The 19,646-nt window shown below is 43.9% G+C and overlaps 1 protein-coding gene across 8 annotated transcripts in view; it reads right to left on the minus strand.

Annotated features, from left to right (window-relative positions):
* LOC121579445 (active breakpoint cluster region-related protein) overlaps nucleotides 1-19,646 on the minus strand; it is a 242,135-nt gene that overhangs the window by 19,350 nt on the left and 203,139 nt on the right. Inside the window, exon 1 of one of the 8 annotated variants that reach the window (XM_041894048.2) lies at nucleotides 10,632-11,310. The exons of the other annotated variants lie outside the window; for them this stretch is intronic. Coding sequence (XP_041749982.1) covers nucleotides 10,632-10,829 — 198 coding nt within the window. The 5' untranslated portion in view covers nucleotides 10,830-11,310. Of the gene's footprint in view, nucleotides 1-10,631; nucleotides 11,311-19,646 lie in introns of those variants that run through there. 8 annotated transcript variants of the gene reach the window in all.

The following is a 19,646-nucleotide window of genomic DNA, read 5'->3' on the forward strand; positions in this document are numbered from 1 at the left end:
TGTGGTAAATAAATCACCTGTGTAGCTCAGTTGGTAGAGCATGGCGCTTGCAACGCCAGGGTTGTGGGTTCGATTCCCACGGGGGGCCAGTATGAAAAAAATAAAAATAATTATGCACTAACTGTAAAGTCGCTCTGGATAAGAGCGTCTGCTAAATGACTAAAATGTAAAATGTAAATGTAAATTAAATTGATTGGACATGATTTGGAAAGGCGCACACCTGTCTATACAAGGTCCCACAGTTGACAGTGCATGTCAGAGAAAAAACCAGAGGTCCAGAGTACCTCTGTGGAGATGGGAGAATCTTCCAGAAGGACAACCATCTCTGCAGCCCTCCACCAATCAGGCCTTTATGGTAGAGTGGCCAGACGGAAGCCACTCCTCAGTAAAAGGCACATGACAGCCCGCTTGGAGTTTGCCAAAAGGCAACTAAAGGACTCTCAGACCATGAGAAACAAGATTCTCTTGTCTGAAGAAACCAAGATTGAACTCTTTGGCCTGAATGCCAAGTGTCACATCTGGAAGAAACCTGGCACCATCCCTACGGTGAAGCATGGTGGTGGCAGAATCATGCTGTGGGGATGTTTTTCAGCGGCAGGGACTAGGAGACTAGTCAGGATCGAGGGAAAGATGAACGGCGCAAAGTACAGAGAGACCCTTGACGAAAACCTGCTCCAGAGCGCTCAGGACCTCAGACTGGGGCGAAGGTTCACCATCCAACAGGACAGCGACCCTAAGCACACAGCCAAGACAACGCAGGAGTGGCTTCGGGACAAGTCTCTGAATGTCCTTGAGTGGCCCAGCCAGAGCCCGGACTTGAACCTGATCGAACATTTCTGGAGAGACCTGAAAATAGCTGTGCAGCAACGCTCCTCATCCAACCTGACATAGCTTGAGAGGATCTGCAGAGAAGATTGGGAGAAACTCCCCAAATACAGGGGTGCCAAGCTTGTAGCGTCATACCCAAGATGACGAGGTTGTAACCACTGCCGAAGGTGCTTCAACAAAGTACTGAATACTTATGTAAATTTGATATTTCAGTTTTTAATTTTTTATACATTTTCTAAAAGCCTGTTTTTGCTTTTCATTATTGGGTATTGCTTGTAGATTGATAGGGGGGGGAAACGATTTAATAAATTTTAGAATAATGCTGTAACGTAAAACATTTTGGAAAAGGCAAGGGGTCTGAATCCTTTCTGAATGCACTGTACATGTGCACAAAGGCAGTCAAAACACATACTGTACTGCACATGGTGAGATGCCCTTCTACTCATCCTACTGCTGTTGCCAATGGGGAACAGAGCACAGCTCAGGCAGATTTTAAGTAGTTCGACAAACAGATGCTGAGGTCCCTCTGGAGATGTTCCTATTCTAGATCCATTCACTGAACTCTCCACAACCCTCCAGAGGATACTGTGCTATTATATATCTACAGCACAGGAAGTCTCCATCACCATCACCCAGTTACCTGCTTCTCACATAGGACATCAAATAACAGATCTAGGTTTTGGTCAAAGAAATTGGTTTATGAATGATGCATGTAAAACTGTCATGGCTTCCGTTCTGAGGACGTGTGCAGTGTGCACTCTGATTACACAGACGCTTGCCATAGTCTTTAATTAATCTATTGTTGGATTAACTAGGAATGTTTTTTTTTTTTTTTTTTTGGCAGCGGTATTTAAAGCAGAACTTAATTATGATGAAGTATGAACTTTTGATACGCCAAATTAATTAATTCCTCTTAATATTTCCTTTGTGCTTTGCTACTTTCCTTGTACCTCTCACTTTCTGTTCACTGGGAGATTACATTTTAAGTATTTATTCAGTGACTGACTGTTCTGTTTTAAATTAACAGTAAGCAGCAATGTTCCCATCCGGTTTAATTAGAAACTAACTAGCTCAACTGCATGAGCCGTGGGTTTCATTTGATATTATTATTAAAACCTAGGGATTGTTTTTTGTTTATTAAGTCCTCTACAAACAAGACTATAATAATTTTTTCTGCTAACAGATTATGTTACCGGCCTGACGATTGTAAACAAAAACAAATATGAGATGACAATATTCTGAGTCTAAAATTAGCTGTAGATGAACACAATAAATATACATAACATAATTATGTGAAATGTTAACATCCCTCTACTTAGTAATAATATGATGCTTTGGTAAACAGCTGCTGATGTTATTATGGACATTATTATGGACTCGGTTGCCATGAGCTTCCTGACAAGACTTCCTAGTTTGAGCCAACCAGCACATGTTCTCAGCAGGCGGAGAGTTGTAAACAGCATTTGGAAACACCATCGATACCATTCGAGAGGGTATTTATTTCACTTTCATTCCTCTAGTCCAGCCGAATGCTAACAGTCTTTGCGTAGGTACAGTAGCAGGGGTCAGAACCGGTTCAAGAACAGAACCGAAAAAAACCTAAAATGTTTCGAGGAGCGGAAACAGAACCGGAACGGAACCATTATTTTAAAGTCTTGAGAACCAGTTAATAATGTTATTTCTTGTTCCAAAAATATTTCTAATGCCTCTGTTGATTTCATGTGTTAAAACATGAACGAAAAGGAACTATATGAACCGCTACTTTTTTTGGTTCAAACCGGTTCAGAACTTTATTATAAAAATAGTGGTTCTGTTCGTAATGATTGGAAAATCATTTTGGTTTCAACACCAGGTAGGTAGACACTCGTTAGCCAAACCGATCCACCACTCTTATGAACCCAGACCACTGAAGGGTTTGTAATGAACCATACCAAAGGGTCGAGTGGTTTAAAACTCCTAGACTAATTGGATGATTCATGTAGGCCCCATCGAGGGAGCGAGAGAGAGGGAGGGAAAGACTCCCCTATTCCCACTTAGCCAAAAAAGACCCACTCTTTCACCAGGGGCAGTGGGTTTGATCCAGCCCAGCAGGGAGAAAGTCATCCTGGGTACCAGCCTGAGGATGCTCCCTTGCCCCCCTCCACCCCTCTGGAGCTCATTAGCCAGTCTGGGGGTGTCTGGTTGGGGATCGATGGGGGTGAAGGGCTGGACCCCCCTGTAGTGACAGTCTCCATTGAGGGACTGGCTGGCAAGGGGGATGAAACAGTAATATGTCATCTACACTAATCAGCATACTGAAATAGAAAACCATCATTTTATGTGTTGAGAAATATGATTAGGGATTGGGAGAGAGTTATGGATATACTTTATTTTCTGTCACGCCCCAAACCAGCAGGACACTGCTTTTGTCTCGGTTTTAAAGCTTTTGCTTATCATGATTAATTAATGAGATTTCTAAGGATACTGTAACTGATGCCCACCAAGGTGTAAAACACAATAACATGCCAAAATGGAAATTAGTATGGAAGAGGACATGGGTTCAGAACAAATGTAACAGAAAACATCATGATCATGGCGTTAAAAATGTATAATATCTGATTCTGCCTCAGTCAGCCTTCTCTCAGCCAGCCTAAGCTCTACTGTAGTCCCTCCTTCTGCTTCCTCTTCCTCTGCATTGTCTTAATTAGTGCTATAAGAGGCATTGTCCTGTGCTCTCACTCAGTACGCACCTCCCTCCTCTTCCTCCCAGTTTAAAACTCACCAACACGCTGCAGCCTAATCAACACACTCCTCTTTCTCCGTCTAAATCTCACTATCTAAACTAAATCGGTTCTCAACACACATGCTCACTTTCCTTTCTACCATCTTCCTCTCAGCCTAAATGTATACTTTCATGGCAAAAACACACACTGCAGTCTGTTCAACAAAAACTGTTCAATACACACTCTATTCCTCTCCTTTCTTTCCACACCCACTCTCTCTTTCCTTCCTCTCCCTCTTAGCATCCTTTAACAGCATGAGAGAGGTATAGTGGTAATGTCAGGGATCCTATAGTCCCTCCAGTTCAAAGCCTGATTCTCTGTGCTGCTGTAGGATAAAGAAATATGGTGGGGTATAATTCACACTTTATGACCCAGTCGGGTTTGGGTCCGGCCAAGACTGCGAGGTCATTCATAGACCTGATGTTTACTCAGACTCAACCATCAAAGACTCACTCAACATTAATTAATGAGACCTCATAGCTGTGTGAAAGTATGCTTCTATGGGAGGATGTGTATGTGAGAGTGAGAGGAGTGATTACAATGAAAGTGCATGATCAAGTGTGTGAAAATATGTGCAAGTGTGAGAGTATGCATGTGAAGGTGTGTACTATACTGTGATTATGAGAGAGGTACAGAGAGTCAACATGGCTCTGTGTGTAAACTGAGTATCAGTGTATATAGAAAACTAACATTGTAAGTGTGCAGCACTGAGTTGAACAAACCAATATTCAATGAAATGTAAATATAAAACAGCCCAAGCAGACAAGAACGCCCTCTATCCTCCCTCCGTCCCCTCCTCTCTCCTCCCTCCGCTCTCCGTCCCCTCCTCTCTCCCAGATTCACAGATCGGGCCTGAAGTGCGGGAGGACTCAGCCAGGGGTGTGGATAGGTCTGGAATCAGCTGAGATCAATGGGGGTAAAGCTGGGGGGATTTCTGCCTGTAATCCAGTTCTTATGGTCTTATTCAGGCTACAGTGTCAGGAGAGACCGAGACCAGCAGAGAGATAGACCTGTCAACTCCAGCCACAAGCAGCAGGGAGGGTCTTTATTGACATGTCTGTCTAAAGCAGACCTGGGTTCAAATACTAAGATGGTCAGGGTTTATTATATTGCTTCCACATTGTGCCAGGGAAGCTCAATCTATTTGAAATTATTTCATGAAATGAAAATGTTCAGTCTCCCTCCCCTTCATCTACACTGATTGAAGTAGATTTAACAAGTGACATCAATAAGGGATCATAGCTTTCACCTGGATTCACCTGGTCAGTCTATTTCATGGAAACAGCATAATGTTTTGTACAATTGGTCCAAACACACCAAGAAAGTCGTGAAGAGGGCACACCAACGCCTTTTCCACCTCAGGAGACTGAAAAGATTTGGCATGGGTCCCCAGATCCTCAAAAAGTTATACAGCTGCACCATCGAGAGCATCCTGACCGGTTGTATCACCACCTGGTATGGCAACTGCTCGGCATCCGACTGTAAGGCGCTACAGAGGGAACAGCCCAGTACATCACTGGGGCCAAGCTTCCTGCCATCCCGGACCTACACTACCAGTCAAAAGTTTGGACACACCTACTGAGCCAATCAGTTGTGTTGTGACAAGGTAGTGGGGTATACAGAAGATGGCCCTATTTGGAAAAAGACCAAGTCCATATCATGGCAAGAACAGCTCAAATAAGCAAAGAGAAACGACAATAATTACTTTAAGACATGAAGGTCAGTCAATATGGAACATTTGAAGAACTTGAAGGTTTCTTCAAGTGCAGTCGCAAAAACCATCATGCGCTATGATAAAACTGGCTCTCATGAGGACCGCCACTGGAATGGAAGTCCCAGTGTTACCTCTGCTGCAGAGGATAACTTCATTAGAGTTACCAGCCTCAGATATTGCAGCCCAAATAAATGCTTCACAGAGTTCAAGTAACAGACACATCTCAACATCAACTGTTCAGAGGGGACTGTGTGAATCAGCAGAGGGGACTGTGTGAATCAGGACTTCATGGTTGAATTGCTGCAAAGAAACCACTACTAAAGGACACCAATAAGAAGAAGAGACCTGCTTGGGCCAAGAAACACGAGCAATGGACATTACACCAGTGGAAATGTGTCCTTTGGTCTGGAGTCCAAATTTGAGATTTTTTCGTTCCAACCGCTGTGTCTTTGTGAGACGCAGTGTGGGTGAATGGATGATCTCCACATGTGCAGTTCCCTCTGTAAAAAATGGAGGAGGAATTGTTATGGTGTGGGGGTGCTTTGCTGGTGACACTGTCTGTGATTTATTTAGAATTCAAGGCACACTTAACCAGCATGGCTACCACAGCATTCTGCAGCGATACGCCATCCCATCTGGTTTGGGCTTAGTGGCCCAACACACCTCCAGGCTGTGTAAGAGCTATTTTAACAAGAAGGAGAGTGATGGAGTGCTGCATCAGATGACCTGGCCTCCACAATCCCCCGACCTCAACCCAATTGAGATGGTTGGGATGAGTCGGACGGCAGAGTGAAGGAAAAGCAGCCAACAAGTGCTCAGCATATGTGGGAACTCCAGAGAATGTCAAGAGTGTGCAAAGCTGTCATCAACGCAAAGGGTGGCTATTTGAAGTATATTGAAATATATTTTGATTTGTATAACACTTTTCTGGTTACTACATGATTCCATATGTGTTATTTCATAGTTGTGATGTCTTCACTATTATTCTACAATGTAGAAAATAGTAAAAATAAAGAAAAACCCTTGAATGAGTAGGTGTGTCCAAACTTTTGACTGGTACTGTATATACAGTTGAAGTCGGAAGTTTACATACACCTTAGCCAAATACATTTAAAAACTCAGTTTATCACAATTCCTGACATGTAATCCTAGTAAAAATTCCCTGTCTTAGGTCAGTTAGGATCACCACTTTATTTTAAGAATGTGAAATGTCAGAATAATAGTAGAGAGAATTATTTATTTCAGCTTTTATTTATTTCATCACATTCCCAGTGGGTCAGAAGTTTATATACACTCAATTAGTATATGGTAGCGTTGACTTTAATTTGTTTAACTTGGGTCAAACATTTCGGGTAGCCTTCCACAAGCTTCCCACAATAAGTTGGGTGAATTTTGGCCCATTCCTCCTGACAGAGCTGGTGTAACTGAGTCAGGTTTGTAGGTCTCCTTGCTCGCACACACTTTTTCAGTTCTGCCCACACATTTTCTATAGGATTGAGGTCAGGGCTTTGTGATGGCCACTCCAATACCTTGACTTTGTTGTCCTTAAGCCATTTTGCCACAACTTTGGAAGTATGCTTGGGGTCGTTGTCCATTTGGAAGACCCAGTTGCGACCAAGCTTTAACTTCCTGACTGATGTCTTGAGATGTTGCTTCAATATATCCACATAATTTTCCTTCCTCATGATGCCATCTATCTTGTGAAGTGCACCAGTCCCTCCTGCAGCAAAGCACCCCCACAGCATGATGCTGCCACCCCCGTGCTTCACGGTTGGGAAGGATGTTCTTCGGGTTTGCAAGGACCACCTTTTTCCTCCAAACATAACGATGGTCATTATGGCCAAACAGTTATATTTTTGTTTCATCAGACCAGAGGACATTTCTCCAAAAAGTACGATCTTTGTCCACATGTGCAGTTGCAGACCGTAGTCTGGCTTTTTTATGGCAGTTTTGGAGCAGTGGCTTCTTCCTTGCTGAACGGCCTTTCAGGTTGTGTCGATATACAGTGGGGAGAACAAGTATTTGATACACTGCCGATTTTGCAGGTTTTCCTACTTACAAAGCATGTAGAGGTCTGTAATTTTTATCATAGGTACACTTCAACTTCAAAAACAAAAATCCAGAAAATCACATTGTATGATGTTTAAGTAATTAATTTGCATTTTATTGCATGACATAAGTATTTGATCACCTACCAACCAGTAAGAATTCCGGCTCTCACAGACCTGTTAGTTTTTCATTAAGAAGCACTCCTGTTCTCCACTCATTACCTGTATTAACTGCACCTGTTTGAACTCGTTACCTGTGTAAAAGACACCTGTCCACACACTCAATCAAACAGACTCCAACCTCTCCACAATGGCCAAGACCAGAGAGCTGTGTAAGGACATCAGGGATAAAATTGTAGACCTGCACAAGGCTGGGATGGTCTACAGGACAATAGGCAAGCAGCTTGGTGAGAAGGCAACAACTGTTGGCGCAATTATTAGAAAATGGAAGAAGTTCAAGATGACGGTCAATCACCCTTGGTCTGGGGCTCCATGCAAGATCTCACCTCGTGGGGCATCAATTATCATGAGGAAGGTGAGGGATCAGCCCAGAACTACACGGCAGGACCTGGTCAATGACCTGAAGAGAGCTGGGACCACAGTCTCAAAGAAAACCATTAGTAACACACTACGCCGTCATGGATTAAAATCCTGCAGCGCACGCAAGGTCCCCCTGCTCAAGCCAGCGCATGTCCAGGCCCGTCTGAAGTTTGCCAATGACCATCTGGATGATCCAGAGGAGGAATGGGAGAAGGTGGTCTGATGAGACAAAAATTTAGCTTTTTGGTCTTTACTCCACTCGCCGTGTTTGGAGGAAGAAGAAGGATGAGTACAACCCCAAGAACACCATCCCAACCGTGAAGCATGGAGGTGGAAACATAATTCTTTGGTCATGCTTTTCTGCAAAGGGGACAGGACGACTGCACCGTATTGAGGGGAGGATGGATGGGGCCATGTATCGCGAGATCTTGGCCAACAACCTCCTTCCCTCAGTAAGAGCATTGAAGATGGGTCGTGGCTGGGTCTTCCAGCATGACAACGACCCGAAACACACAGCCAGGACAACTAAGGAGTGGCTCCGTAAGAAGCATCTCAAGGTCCTGGAGTGGCCTAGCCAGTCTCCAGACCTGAACCCAATAGAAAATCTTTGGAGGGAGCTGAAAGTCCTTATTGCCCAGCGACAGCCCCGAAACCTGAAGGATCTGGAGAAGGTCTGTATGGAGGTGTGGGCCAAAATCCCTGCTGCAGTGTGTGCACCTACAGGAAATGTATGATCTCTGTAATTGCAAACAAAGGTTTCTGTACCAAATATTAAGTTCTTCTTTCTGATGTATCAAATACTTATGTCATGCAATAAAATGCAAATTAATTACTTAAAAATCATACAATGTGATTTTCTGGATTTTTGTTTTAGATTCCGTCTCTCACAGTTGAAGTGTACCTATGATAAAAATTACAGACCTCTACATGCTTTGTAAGTAGGAAAACCTGCAAAATCGGCAGTGTATCAAATACTTGTTCTCCCCACTGTAGGACTCGTTTTACTGTGGATATAGATACTTTTGTACCCGTTTCCTCCAGCATCTTCACAAGGTCCTTTGCCGCGGTTCTGGGATTGATTTGCACTTTTCGCACCAAAGTACGTTCATCTCTAGGAGACACAATGCGTCTCCTTCCTGAGCGGAATGACGGCTGCGTGGTCCCATGGTGTTTATACTTGCGTACTATTTTTTGTACAGATGAATGTGGTACCTTCAGGCATTTGGAAATTGCTCCCACGGATGAACCAGACTTGTGGAGGTCTACAATTTTTTGGGGTGATTTCTTTTGATTTTCCCATGATGTCAAGCAAAGAGGCACTGAGTTTGAAGGTAGGCCTTGAAATACATCCACAGGTATACCTCCAATTGACTCAAATGATGTCAATTAGTCTATCAGAAGCTTCTGAATCCATGACTTTCTGGAATTTTCCAAGCTGTTTAAAGGCACAGTCAACTTCAACTGAACTAGGCGGTGTCAGAGGAAGGCCCTAAAATTAGTCAACTATTCCAGTCACCCAAGTCAGACTGTTCTCTCTGCTACCGCACGGCAAGCGGTACCGGAGTGCCAAGTCTAGGTCCAAAAGGCTCCTTAACGGCTTCTACCCTCAAGCCAGAAGACTGCTGAACAATTAATCAAATGGCCACCAGGACTATTTGCAAACTGCCATACATTAACTGCCTCTGTAAAATATATGTGGTGCACATCTGCACAGGGGATAAAAACGGAATCTACTAAAAATTACCTCTCTACCCTCTTCCTCCCACGCATGGGTCATGACCTAGAACCTGAAGCTAAGGTATATCTACATCAGCAGCCCTGTGTGTGTGTGTATTCCCCAGACAGACGAGTCAGTCAAACTTGAAAGAGTAGTAAACTGGACCATGCTTCTCCTCAATGTGTCGTGTTGGGGTGACAGTAATTGCCCTGTCTAATTAGTAAGGAATGTGTCAGTAATTAGTCTCTCCCCAGGTTACCATGTGCCCTGCTGGTGGTCATAATCAAGCTCTACCAACACAACACTCTGGGTATAGGGTGCCCTTAGGCACAGATCTAGGATCAGTGTCTCAGGGTAATTTTGCTACAGGACAGCAGAGGGCGCAGTCTCAGACTCTCAGCTACACCAAAACACCTCTGATAACCTTAACAGATCAGCAATCACACAGACAGAGGTATAACCATTCAGCTTCACTGGCTTTACACTGAGGAGAGAGGGTGGAAAGAGCAGAGTGGTAGACGTGGAAGGAGGGTGAGAAAGTGAAAAAGGGTTGGGGAGGGGGAGGGGTGTAGGGGAGTAATGGTCAAGGCTGTGAAATCTCTTTACTGTAGCATCTCACACAGACACAGTACTCAGGGCAATGAGACAGTTACTGCAGTTCTGCACCAACAGTAAATTATACAAGTAAATTATCTCCTCTACCTAGATCTTTAATTTCTATACCAGCGTCATCTAATAACATCAGCACAGAGCATGGAGGCTTTAGCTGGAGCTACAGTACCAGTTAGAGATGTATATTTCACCACAGTGCATAGAAGTACACAGAGAGACCTGTCAGTCCAGTAAGACCAAAGAAAGAGATGGAAAGGGATGAAAACAAACACACAGGAAAGAGAGAGAGAATATAGTAAAAAGAGCACAAAAAGATGAACACAATGACAGAGGGAAAACGTGACTAAGCTGATCAAAAGAGAAAGGGAGAAAAGAACAGAGGACAAGAAAGTAGAGAAAAGTAGAGAGACCTTTTGTCTGAGGAGCTTGCTGCGTACACGACCCCATAGCTTGGCCCCGGTGTTGGTGTGCCTCTTGATGGCTGAGGGGGTTTGAGGCTGCTGAAGCTGCTGCTGGTTGTTCTGCTGGTGATCCACCACACAGCAGTGCTGCTCCAGCCGCTCACACACTGTGTTCAGGTTCACATCTGACACCAGACTCTCCGTCATCCTACCTGAGACTGTGTCCTGAGACGTCGGCCCACAGATGGTTAATATGAACTAACTAACTGGGAACAAAATCCCCAAGGTAGCCGCTCTTCAAGTGATCAGATCCGGCGCTGTCCAGAATAACCTCACGTCAAAGATCAACACTAAATACCAATTTTGGGATTTTCTTTTAAATTTGGAGAGACTAGAAATGTCTCTCAGTTGATGTTCATTTGGAAATTAAGCTGAAGAAAAAGAGGTGACAATTGAAGATAAGGCAAATAAGGAAGGCACAGGGTATGAGAGGCAGCTTCAGTCCGTGAGAACAGAGAATCCTGATCCTGACATGGTTTTCATTTTTCTTCTAAAGCCGGAGAATTCCACACTGGTCCCTCTCTGGGATGTCAAGCTAAATCCACATTGTGCTGCTGCTAGCATCTCCACAGCTCACAATCTGATTTCCAGTAACGCAAGCAGAGAGAGGGGGAGCGAGAGAGGGAGGGAGGGTGAGGCAGAAGGAGGAGGGGGGAGTGAATGAGCTGCTCCCGTCACCACCCGTCTCTGTTTCTCCAGATATGAGAACACACCTCCTGCTCTGTGCCTTTCCTCATAGCCTTAATGGCTCTCATCCTTTCCCACAACTGGTAACCAATTGAGGAAGTGAGTAAAAGAGGAGTAAGGAATGTGAGGAAGAGAAGGAAAGAGAGAAGAGGGAGATGCAATCTCTTTAAGAGGGTGATTTAGATCCCACCTGAACCGCAACCACATTTCCGCAACATATAATGGAACCTCAAAGAACAAACTCTTCACAAATCTGCTGATTTTTTAACAAGGGTTGAAAAAAAGAGGTTAAATCATTTTATCACCGAACACTGACACCCTCTCGTATCGTGACAAGAAGCATGTTTTTGTACTCCATACCGTCCACCTCCTCGCTCTCCTCCCACTTTTTCGCTTCCCCTTTCTCCGTCCTCCTCTCTCTCCCTCTGCATGCATTTTCTCCAGATGACTTCTCTTCCACGCTTCCACTGAGTCCACCGCCCATTATGTGTGTGTGTGTGGTGTGTGTGTCTGTTCGCGAACGTATGCACATCTATGTGTGCGCATCTGTGTGGGCTTCCACACCCACTACTCCGAACCCCTCTCCCCTGCCTCCCCATCCCCCCTCTCTCTACCCAGCCCGGGAGGTCCATAGAGACAGAGGCAGGGCTAATTGACCCCCAGTGTTTCCACTACGCTGGTTAACACCTTACCCCCCACCTCGCTCAGCCATCCATCCACACACATCAGGAAATCACTCATATCCATCCAACCACTCTGGAGACTACTAGAGTGAATCAGTCTCCTCTCAAGACACCACCCTCCAAAAAGCAAGTTCTGCAGCCTCTGGTTTTGTCTTATCTTGATTATTGTCCAGCCATGTGGTCAAGTGCTGCAAATAAAGACCTAGTTAAGCTGCAGCTGGCCCAGAACAGAGCTGCATGTCTTGCTCTTCATTGTAATCATAGGGCTAATCTAAATACTATACATGCCAGTCTCTCTTGGCTAAGAGTTGAGGAGAGACTGACTGCATCACTTCTTTTTATAAGGAACATTAATGTGTTGAAAATTCCAAATTGTTTGCATAGTCAATTTACACACAGCTCTGACACACACACTTACCCCACCAGACATGCCACCAGGGGTCTTTTCATAGTCCCCAAACCCAGAAGAAATTCAAGAAAAACGTACAGTATTATATGGAGCCATGATTGCAAGGAACTCCTTTCCATCTCATATTGCTCAAATGAACAGCAAACCTGGTTTCAAAAAACAGATAAAGCAACACCTCACGACACAAGCTTCTCCCCTATTTGACCTAGATATTGTGTGTATGTATTGATATGTAGGCTGCGTGTGCCATTTTTAAATTTAGGTAGTTCTGTCCTTGAGGTGTTCTTGTTTATTAATGTTCTGTATTATGTCATGTTTCATGTTTGTGTGGACCCCAGGAAGTAGCTGCTGCTTTCGCAACAGCTAATGGGGATCCTAATAAAATACCAAATACCAAGAGTAGTAGGGAATAGTCCATTGTATAATGGGTGTATCGATATGGGAAGGGATGTCAAAGCCATGCTTGTCATATTCCATCTTGCGTCATGTCTATTCTCCATTAATATCTATGAGGGAGAAAAGGATAAAGACGGAAGGCTGCATTTCATTGCATTACACACAGACAGACTGTCTCCTCTCCTGAACAGTAGCTATGATTTAGTCTATGGTCAGACAGACCCCCTATCTGCTCTGAGGTAGACTGATACCTTCAGATAGCAGCACTGTGAGTCATGGGAGGGAAGCACAGAGAAGATACGGGGTAGATAAACATGCCGTATCACCTATGAAAGGAGGAATGTATGCATTGATTGCACAGACACATACAGTAGGGCCCCTGTACTCCACTGGTGGATCATGTTGCGGATCCGGACACAGAACAGGGTCAAAACGGACCGCGGGTCCTGACTACAAAGAAAAAAGTTTTGGGAACTCGGTCGGTCTTCGACCCCTGGTATCATATTAACACATACAAGACATGAAAAAAATTGTAGAATTGTAGGAGATTAGCTTTAAAACAGCTAAATGTTCTCTCCGCCAACAAGAGGGGTGTGAACAGTTTGGGTTCGCAAGGTAGGGGTTTGATCCTACACCAATAAATGACCATATCCATCCGGACCTTTGCCACCTACAAAATTTGTGAGACCGGACCTTCTCAAATAGAACTCGACTACCCCTTATTAAAACCTTATTATAATTTTTTTTAATCACCAAGACAAATATGATTATTCATGTTCTGAATTGTTCAGTGGGGTCTTTCTCTAACATATCATTAACATTATATCCAAAAGGTCAGATTTCGTACTCTAATATATCCGATAATAAGCACCGAGCTCTGTTGACACAGCGGTGCAGGTTTCTTGTAACAACTTTTGAGAATTTAACATTTTGAGGTCGTCCTTTTTAAAGTTGTTTCCACCGGTTGCAAAAAGCAAAATTTGCATGACACGAGCTGATTTAAATGTAAAAGGTTTTGAAAATAAATAGCTTGAGGGAAAAAAGTATTTGATCCCCTGCTGATTTTGTACGTTTGCCCACTGACAAAGACATGATCAGTCTATAATTTTAATGGTAGGTTTATTTGAACAGTGAGAGACAGAATAACAAAGAAGAAATCCAGAAAAACGCATGTCAAAAATTTTATAAATTGATTTGCATTTTAATGAGGGAAATAAGTATTTGACCCCTCTGCAAAACATGACTTAGTACTTGGTGGCAAAACCCTTGTTGGCAATCACAGAGGTCAGACGTTTCTTGTAGTTGGCCACCAGGTTTGCACACATCTCAGGAGGGATTTTGTTCCACTCCTCTTTGCAGATCTTCTCCAAGTCATTAAGGTTTCAAGGCTGACGTTTGGCAACTCGAACCTTCAGCTCCCTCCACAGATTTTCTATGGGATTAAGGTCTAGAGACTGGCTAGGCCACTCCAGGACCTTAATGTGCTTCTTCTTGAGTCGCTCCTTTGTTGCCTTGGCCATGTGTTTGGGTCATTGTCATGCTGGAATACCCATCCACGACCCATTTTCAATGCCCTGGCTGAGGGAAGGAGGTTCTCACCCAAGATTTGATGGTACATGGCCCCGTCCATCGTCCCTTTGATGCGGTGAAGTTGTCCAGTCCCCTTAGCAGAAAAACACCCCCAAAGCATAATGTTTCCACCTCCATGTTTGGCGGTGGGGATGGTGTTCTTGGGGTCATAGGCAGCATTCCTCCTCCTCCAAACACGGCGAATTGAGTTGATGCCAAAGAGCTCGATTTTGGTCTCATCTGACCACAACACTTTCACCCAGTTCTCCTCTGAATCATTCAGATGTTCATTGGCAAACTTCAGACGGCCCTGTATATGTGCTTTCTTGAGCAGGGGGACCTTGCGGGCGCTGCAGGATTTCAGTCCTTCACGGCGTAGTGTGTTACTGATTGTTTTCTTGGTGACTATGGTCCCAGCTGCCTTGAGATAATTGACAAGATCCTCCCGTGTAGTTCTGGGCTGATTCCTCACCGTTCTCCTGATCATTGCAACTCCACGAGGTGAGATCTTGCATGGAGCCCCAGGCCGAGGGAGATTGACAGTTATTTTGTGTTTCTTCCATTTGCGAATAATCGCACCAACTGTTGTCACCTTCTCACCAAGCTGCTTGGCGATGGTCTTGTAGCCCATTCCAGCCTTGTGTAGGTCTACAATCTTGTCCCTGACATCCTTGGAGAGCTCTTTGGTCTTGGCCATGGTGGAGAATTTGGAATCTGATTGATTGATTGCTTCTGTGGACAGGTGTCTTTTATACAGGTAACAAACTGAGATTAGGAGCACTCCCTTTAAGAGTGTGCTCCTAATCTCAGCTCGTTACCTGTATAAAAGACACCTGGGAGCCAGAAATCTTTCTGATTGAGAGGGGGTCAAATACTTATTTCCCTCATTAAAATGCAAATCAATTTATAACATTTTTGACATGCGTTTTTCTGAATTTTGTTGTTGTTATTCTGTCTCTCACTGTTCAAATAAACCTACCATTCAAATTATAGACTGATCATTTCTTTGTCAGTGGGTAAACGTACAAAATCAGCAGGGATCAAATACTTTTTTCCCTCACTGTATGCTCAGTGCTCCATTGACATTTCACAGAGATACGCTTGTTTTTGTGAGAAATCTTCTTAAAAGAACAGGAATTTCTAATTAATATGAAAAGTTTATAATAAAATCTGAAAATACTACGTCTCAAAATCGATATCCATCTTACCTCTGTATTGTTTTATGTCCTGCGGATTCGAGAAGAAAGATGCCGAGTTCAATGGGAAAGTGAGCCTATCAGGTAGCCAATAGCCTTAAAGGGATACTTCGGGATTTTGGCAATGAAGCCATTTACAGTGCAATGAAAAAGTATTTGCCCCTTTCTAATTTTCTCTACTTTTGCATATTTGTGATACTGAATGTTATCAGATTTTCAACCAAAACCTAATATTAGATAAAGGGAACATAAGTGAACAAATAACACAACAATTACATATTTATTTAATTTATTTCATAAACAAAGTTATGCAACACCCAATTCCCCTGTGTGAAAAAGTAATTGCCCCCTTACACTCAATAACTGGTTGTGCCACCTTTAGTTGCAATGACTCCAACCAAATGCTTCCTGTAGTTGTTGATCAGTCTCTCACGTCGCTGTGGAGGAATTTTGGCCCACTCTTCCATGCAGAACTGCTTTAACTCAGTGACGTGTGGGTTTTCAAGCATGAACTGCTCGTTTCAAGTCCTGCCACAACATCTCAATTGGGATTAGGTCTGGATTTTGACTAGGCCATTCCAAAACTTCAAATTTGTTGCTTTTTAGCAATTTTCATGTAGACTTGATTGTGTGTTTTGGATCATTGTCTTGCTGCATGACCCAGCTGCGCTTCAGCTTCAGCTCACAGACGGATGGTCTGACATTCTCCTGTAGAATTCTCTGATACAGAGCAGAATTCATGGTTCCTTCTATTAAGGCAAGTCGTCTAGGTCCTGAGACAGCAAAGCATCACAAAACCATCACACCACCTCACATGCTTGACCTTTGGTATGATGTTCTTACTGTGGGGTGCATCAGCACCTCCCCTTCTCCGCCCCATCTTCTTTTTTGGATAATGTCTAGTTAGCCGTTAAACACTGCGTCGTCTCTCTTCTTTTGTTCTCTCAGTCTTCAATGGGATGTCATGATTCAGAGCTAAGATCAGAGATTAGGCCTATACTCTTTGAATTCATTAAACAAATGCTTGGCCTCCGACCGCAAGGCACTACAGAGGGTAGTGCGTACGGCCCAGTACATCACTGGGGCAAAGCTTCCTGCCATCCAGGACCTCTATACCAGGCGGTGTCAGAGGAAGGCCCTCAAAATTGTCAAAGACTCCAGCCACCCTAGTCATAGACTGTTCTCTCTGCTACCGCACGGCAAGCGGTACCGGAGTGCCAAGTCTAGGTCCAAAAGACTTCTCAAAAGCTTCTACCCCCAAGCCATAAGACTCCTGAACAGCTAATCATGGCTACCCGGACTATTTGCACTGCCCCCCCACCCCATCCTTTTTACGCTGCTGCTACTCTGTTAAGTATTTATGCATAGTCACTTTAACTCTACCCACATGTACATATTACCTCAACTAGCCGGTGCCCCCGCACATTGACTCTGCAACGGTACCCCCCTGTATATATAGCCTCCCTACTGTCACTTTATTTTACTTCTGCTCTTTTTTTTTCTCAACACTTTTTTTGTTATTGTTTTATTTTTACTTTTTTTGTTTAAAATAAATGCACTGTTGGTTAAGGGCTGTAAGTAAGCATTTCACTGTAATGTCTGCACCTGTTGTATTCGGCGCATGTGACCAATAAAATTTGATTTGATTAGATTTTATATATTTATATATATGGGATTTTCCTCCACTCTTTCATTCCAGTTTTTCTGTTAGAAGGTCTGGAGTTTAGGCTACATACAACAACGTGATAATAGAATAGCTTTGCAGGCCTGTCAGATGGTGTTTGTCTATCTATGTCTGTGTTTGACAGTGCTCCAGTATAGGACACATGGGTTGAGGGGACAGCAGAGCGCTTCATCAACGCTCTCTCCAAGACGGACAGTTCAGATAGAGTCCATTACTCCACATCACATCAATGACATCACACACACCTAGCACGCACGGATACAAAGAAATTAGCTCAACCGCACACACAGCCTCACATCCCCTCCACAGCATTTCTTCATGCCTTATTTATAGAGTTAATGACATGTCTAAACAAGGCATGCTAACACAGAGTAGTATTCACACAGCTCAACACACATAAAACACACTCAGATCGCAGCATGTTTTCCTATACACCAGCCACACTCTGAAAGCCTCACTCTTCTCCATAAACGACATACAGTGCCTTTGGAAAGTATGCAGACCCTTGACTTTCTTTTTCCACATTTTGTTACGTTACAGCCTTATTCTAAAATGGATTAAATAATTTACATAAGTATTCAGACCCTTTGCTATGAGACTCGAAATGAAGTTCAGGTGCATAATGTTTCCATTGATCATCCTTGAGATGTTTCTACAACTTGATTGGAGTCCACCTGTGGTAAATTCATTTGATTGGACATGATTTCGAAAGGCACACACCTGTCTATATAAGGTCCCAGAGTTGACAGTGCATGTCAGAGCAAAAACCAAGCCATGAGGTCCAAGGAATTGTCCGTAGAGCTCCGAAACAGGATTTTGTCGAGGCACAGATCTGAGGAAGGGTACCAAAATATTTCTGCAGCATTGAAGGTCCTCAAGAACACAGTGGCCTCAATTATTTTTAAATGGAAGAAGTTTGGAACCACCAAGACTCTACCAAGAGCTGGCCGCCCGGCCAAACTGAGCAATCGGGGGAGAAGGGCCTTGGTCAGGGAGGTGACCAAGACCCCGATGCTCATTCTGACAGAGCTCTAGAGTTCCTCTGTGGAGATCGGAGAACCTTCCAGAAGGACAAACATCTCTGCAGCACTCCACCAATCAGGCCTTTATGGTAGAGTGAACAGACGGAAGCCACTCCTCAGTAAAAGGCAAATGACAGCCCACTTGGAGTTTGCCAAAAGGCACCTAAACTCTCTCAGACCATGAGAAACAAGATTCTCTGGTCTGATGGAACCAAGATTGAACTCTTTGGCCTGAATGCCAAGCGTCACGTCTGGAGGAAACCTGGCACCATCTCTACGGTGAAACATGGTGGTGGCAGCATCATGCTGTGGGGATGTTTTTCAGCGGCAGGGACTGGGAGACTAGTCAGGATCGAGGAAAAGATGAACGGAGCAAAGTACAGAGAAATCCTTGATGAAAACCTGCTCCAAAGCGCTCAGGACCTCAGACTAGGGCGAAGGTTCACCCTCCAACAGGACAATGACCCTAAGCACACAGCCAAGACAATGCAGGAGTGGCTTTGGGACAAGTCTCTGAATGTCCTTGAATGGCCCAGCCAGAGCCCGGACTTGAACCCGATCTAACATCTCTGGAGAGACCTGAAAATAGCTGTGCAGCGACACTCCCCATCCAACCTGACAGAGCTTGAGAGGATCTGCAGAGAAGAATGGGAGAAACTCCCCAAATACAGGTGTGCCAAGCTTGTAGCGTCATACCCAAGAAGACTCGAGGCTGTAATCGCTGCCTATGGTGCTTCAACAAAGTACTGAGTAAAGGGTCTGAATACTTATGTAAATGTGATATTTCAGTTTTTAATTTTTAATAAATTAGCAAACATTTCTAAAAACCTGTTTTTGCTTTGTCATTATGGAGTATTGTGTGTCAATTTAATCAATTTTCGAATAAGGCTGTAACGTAACAAAATGTGGAAAAAGTCAAGGGGTCTGAAAACTTTCCGAAGACACTGTAGAGGCAGCATAATAATAGTACAGGGCTGTACAATAATGTTTGCCGTTGCTGCAGAATGCGGGATATATTCTGAGACCCTTGCTTTGGCAGCATCACACACACAATAATGTTGTCAGGTCTTGGAATCTGTAGAGCTTGACTGGGAAAGAGAGAGAGGGAGAACATGGCCATGGCTAACAGCCTGACTTAGTTCTGACATCATCGTCAGGCCTGTGTCTTAATTATAGATGACCAGGGTGGCACAGTTAGTTAGCCTCACAGCCACAGCCCTCTATAAAGACTTCTCCATTATATAGCAGCTCCATACGAGACAGACAGGACTGAAGTGGTTCCTGGGCTGCTTCACAAATGACACCCTATTCCCTATAT

The sequence above is a fragment of the Coregonus clupeaformis genome, chromosome 13 (genome assembly GCF_020615455.1).
Source record: "Coregonus clupeaformis isolate EN_2021a chromosome 13, ASM2061545v1, whole genome shotgun sequence".
Lineage (NCBI taxonomy): Eukaryota > Metazoa > Chordata > Actinopteri > Salmoniformes > Salmonidae > Coregonus > Coregonus clupeaformis.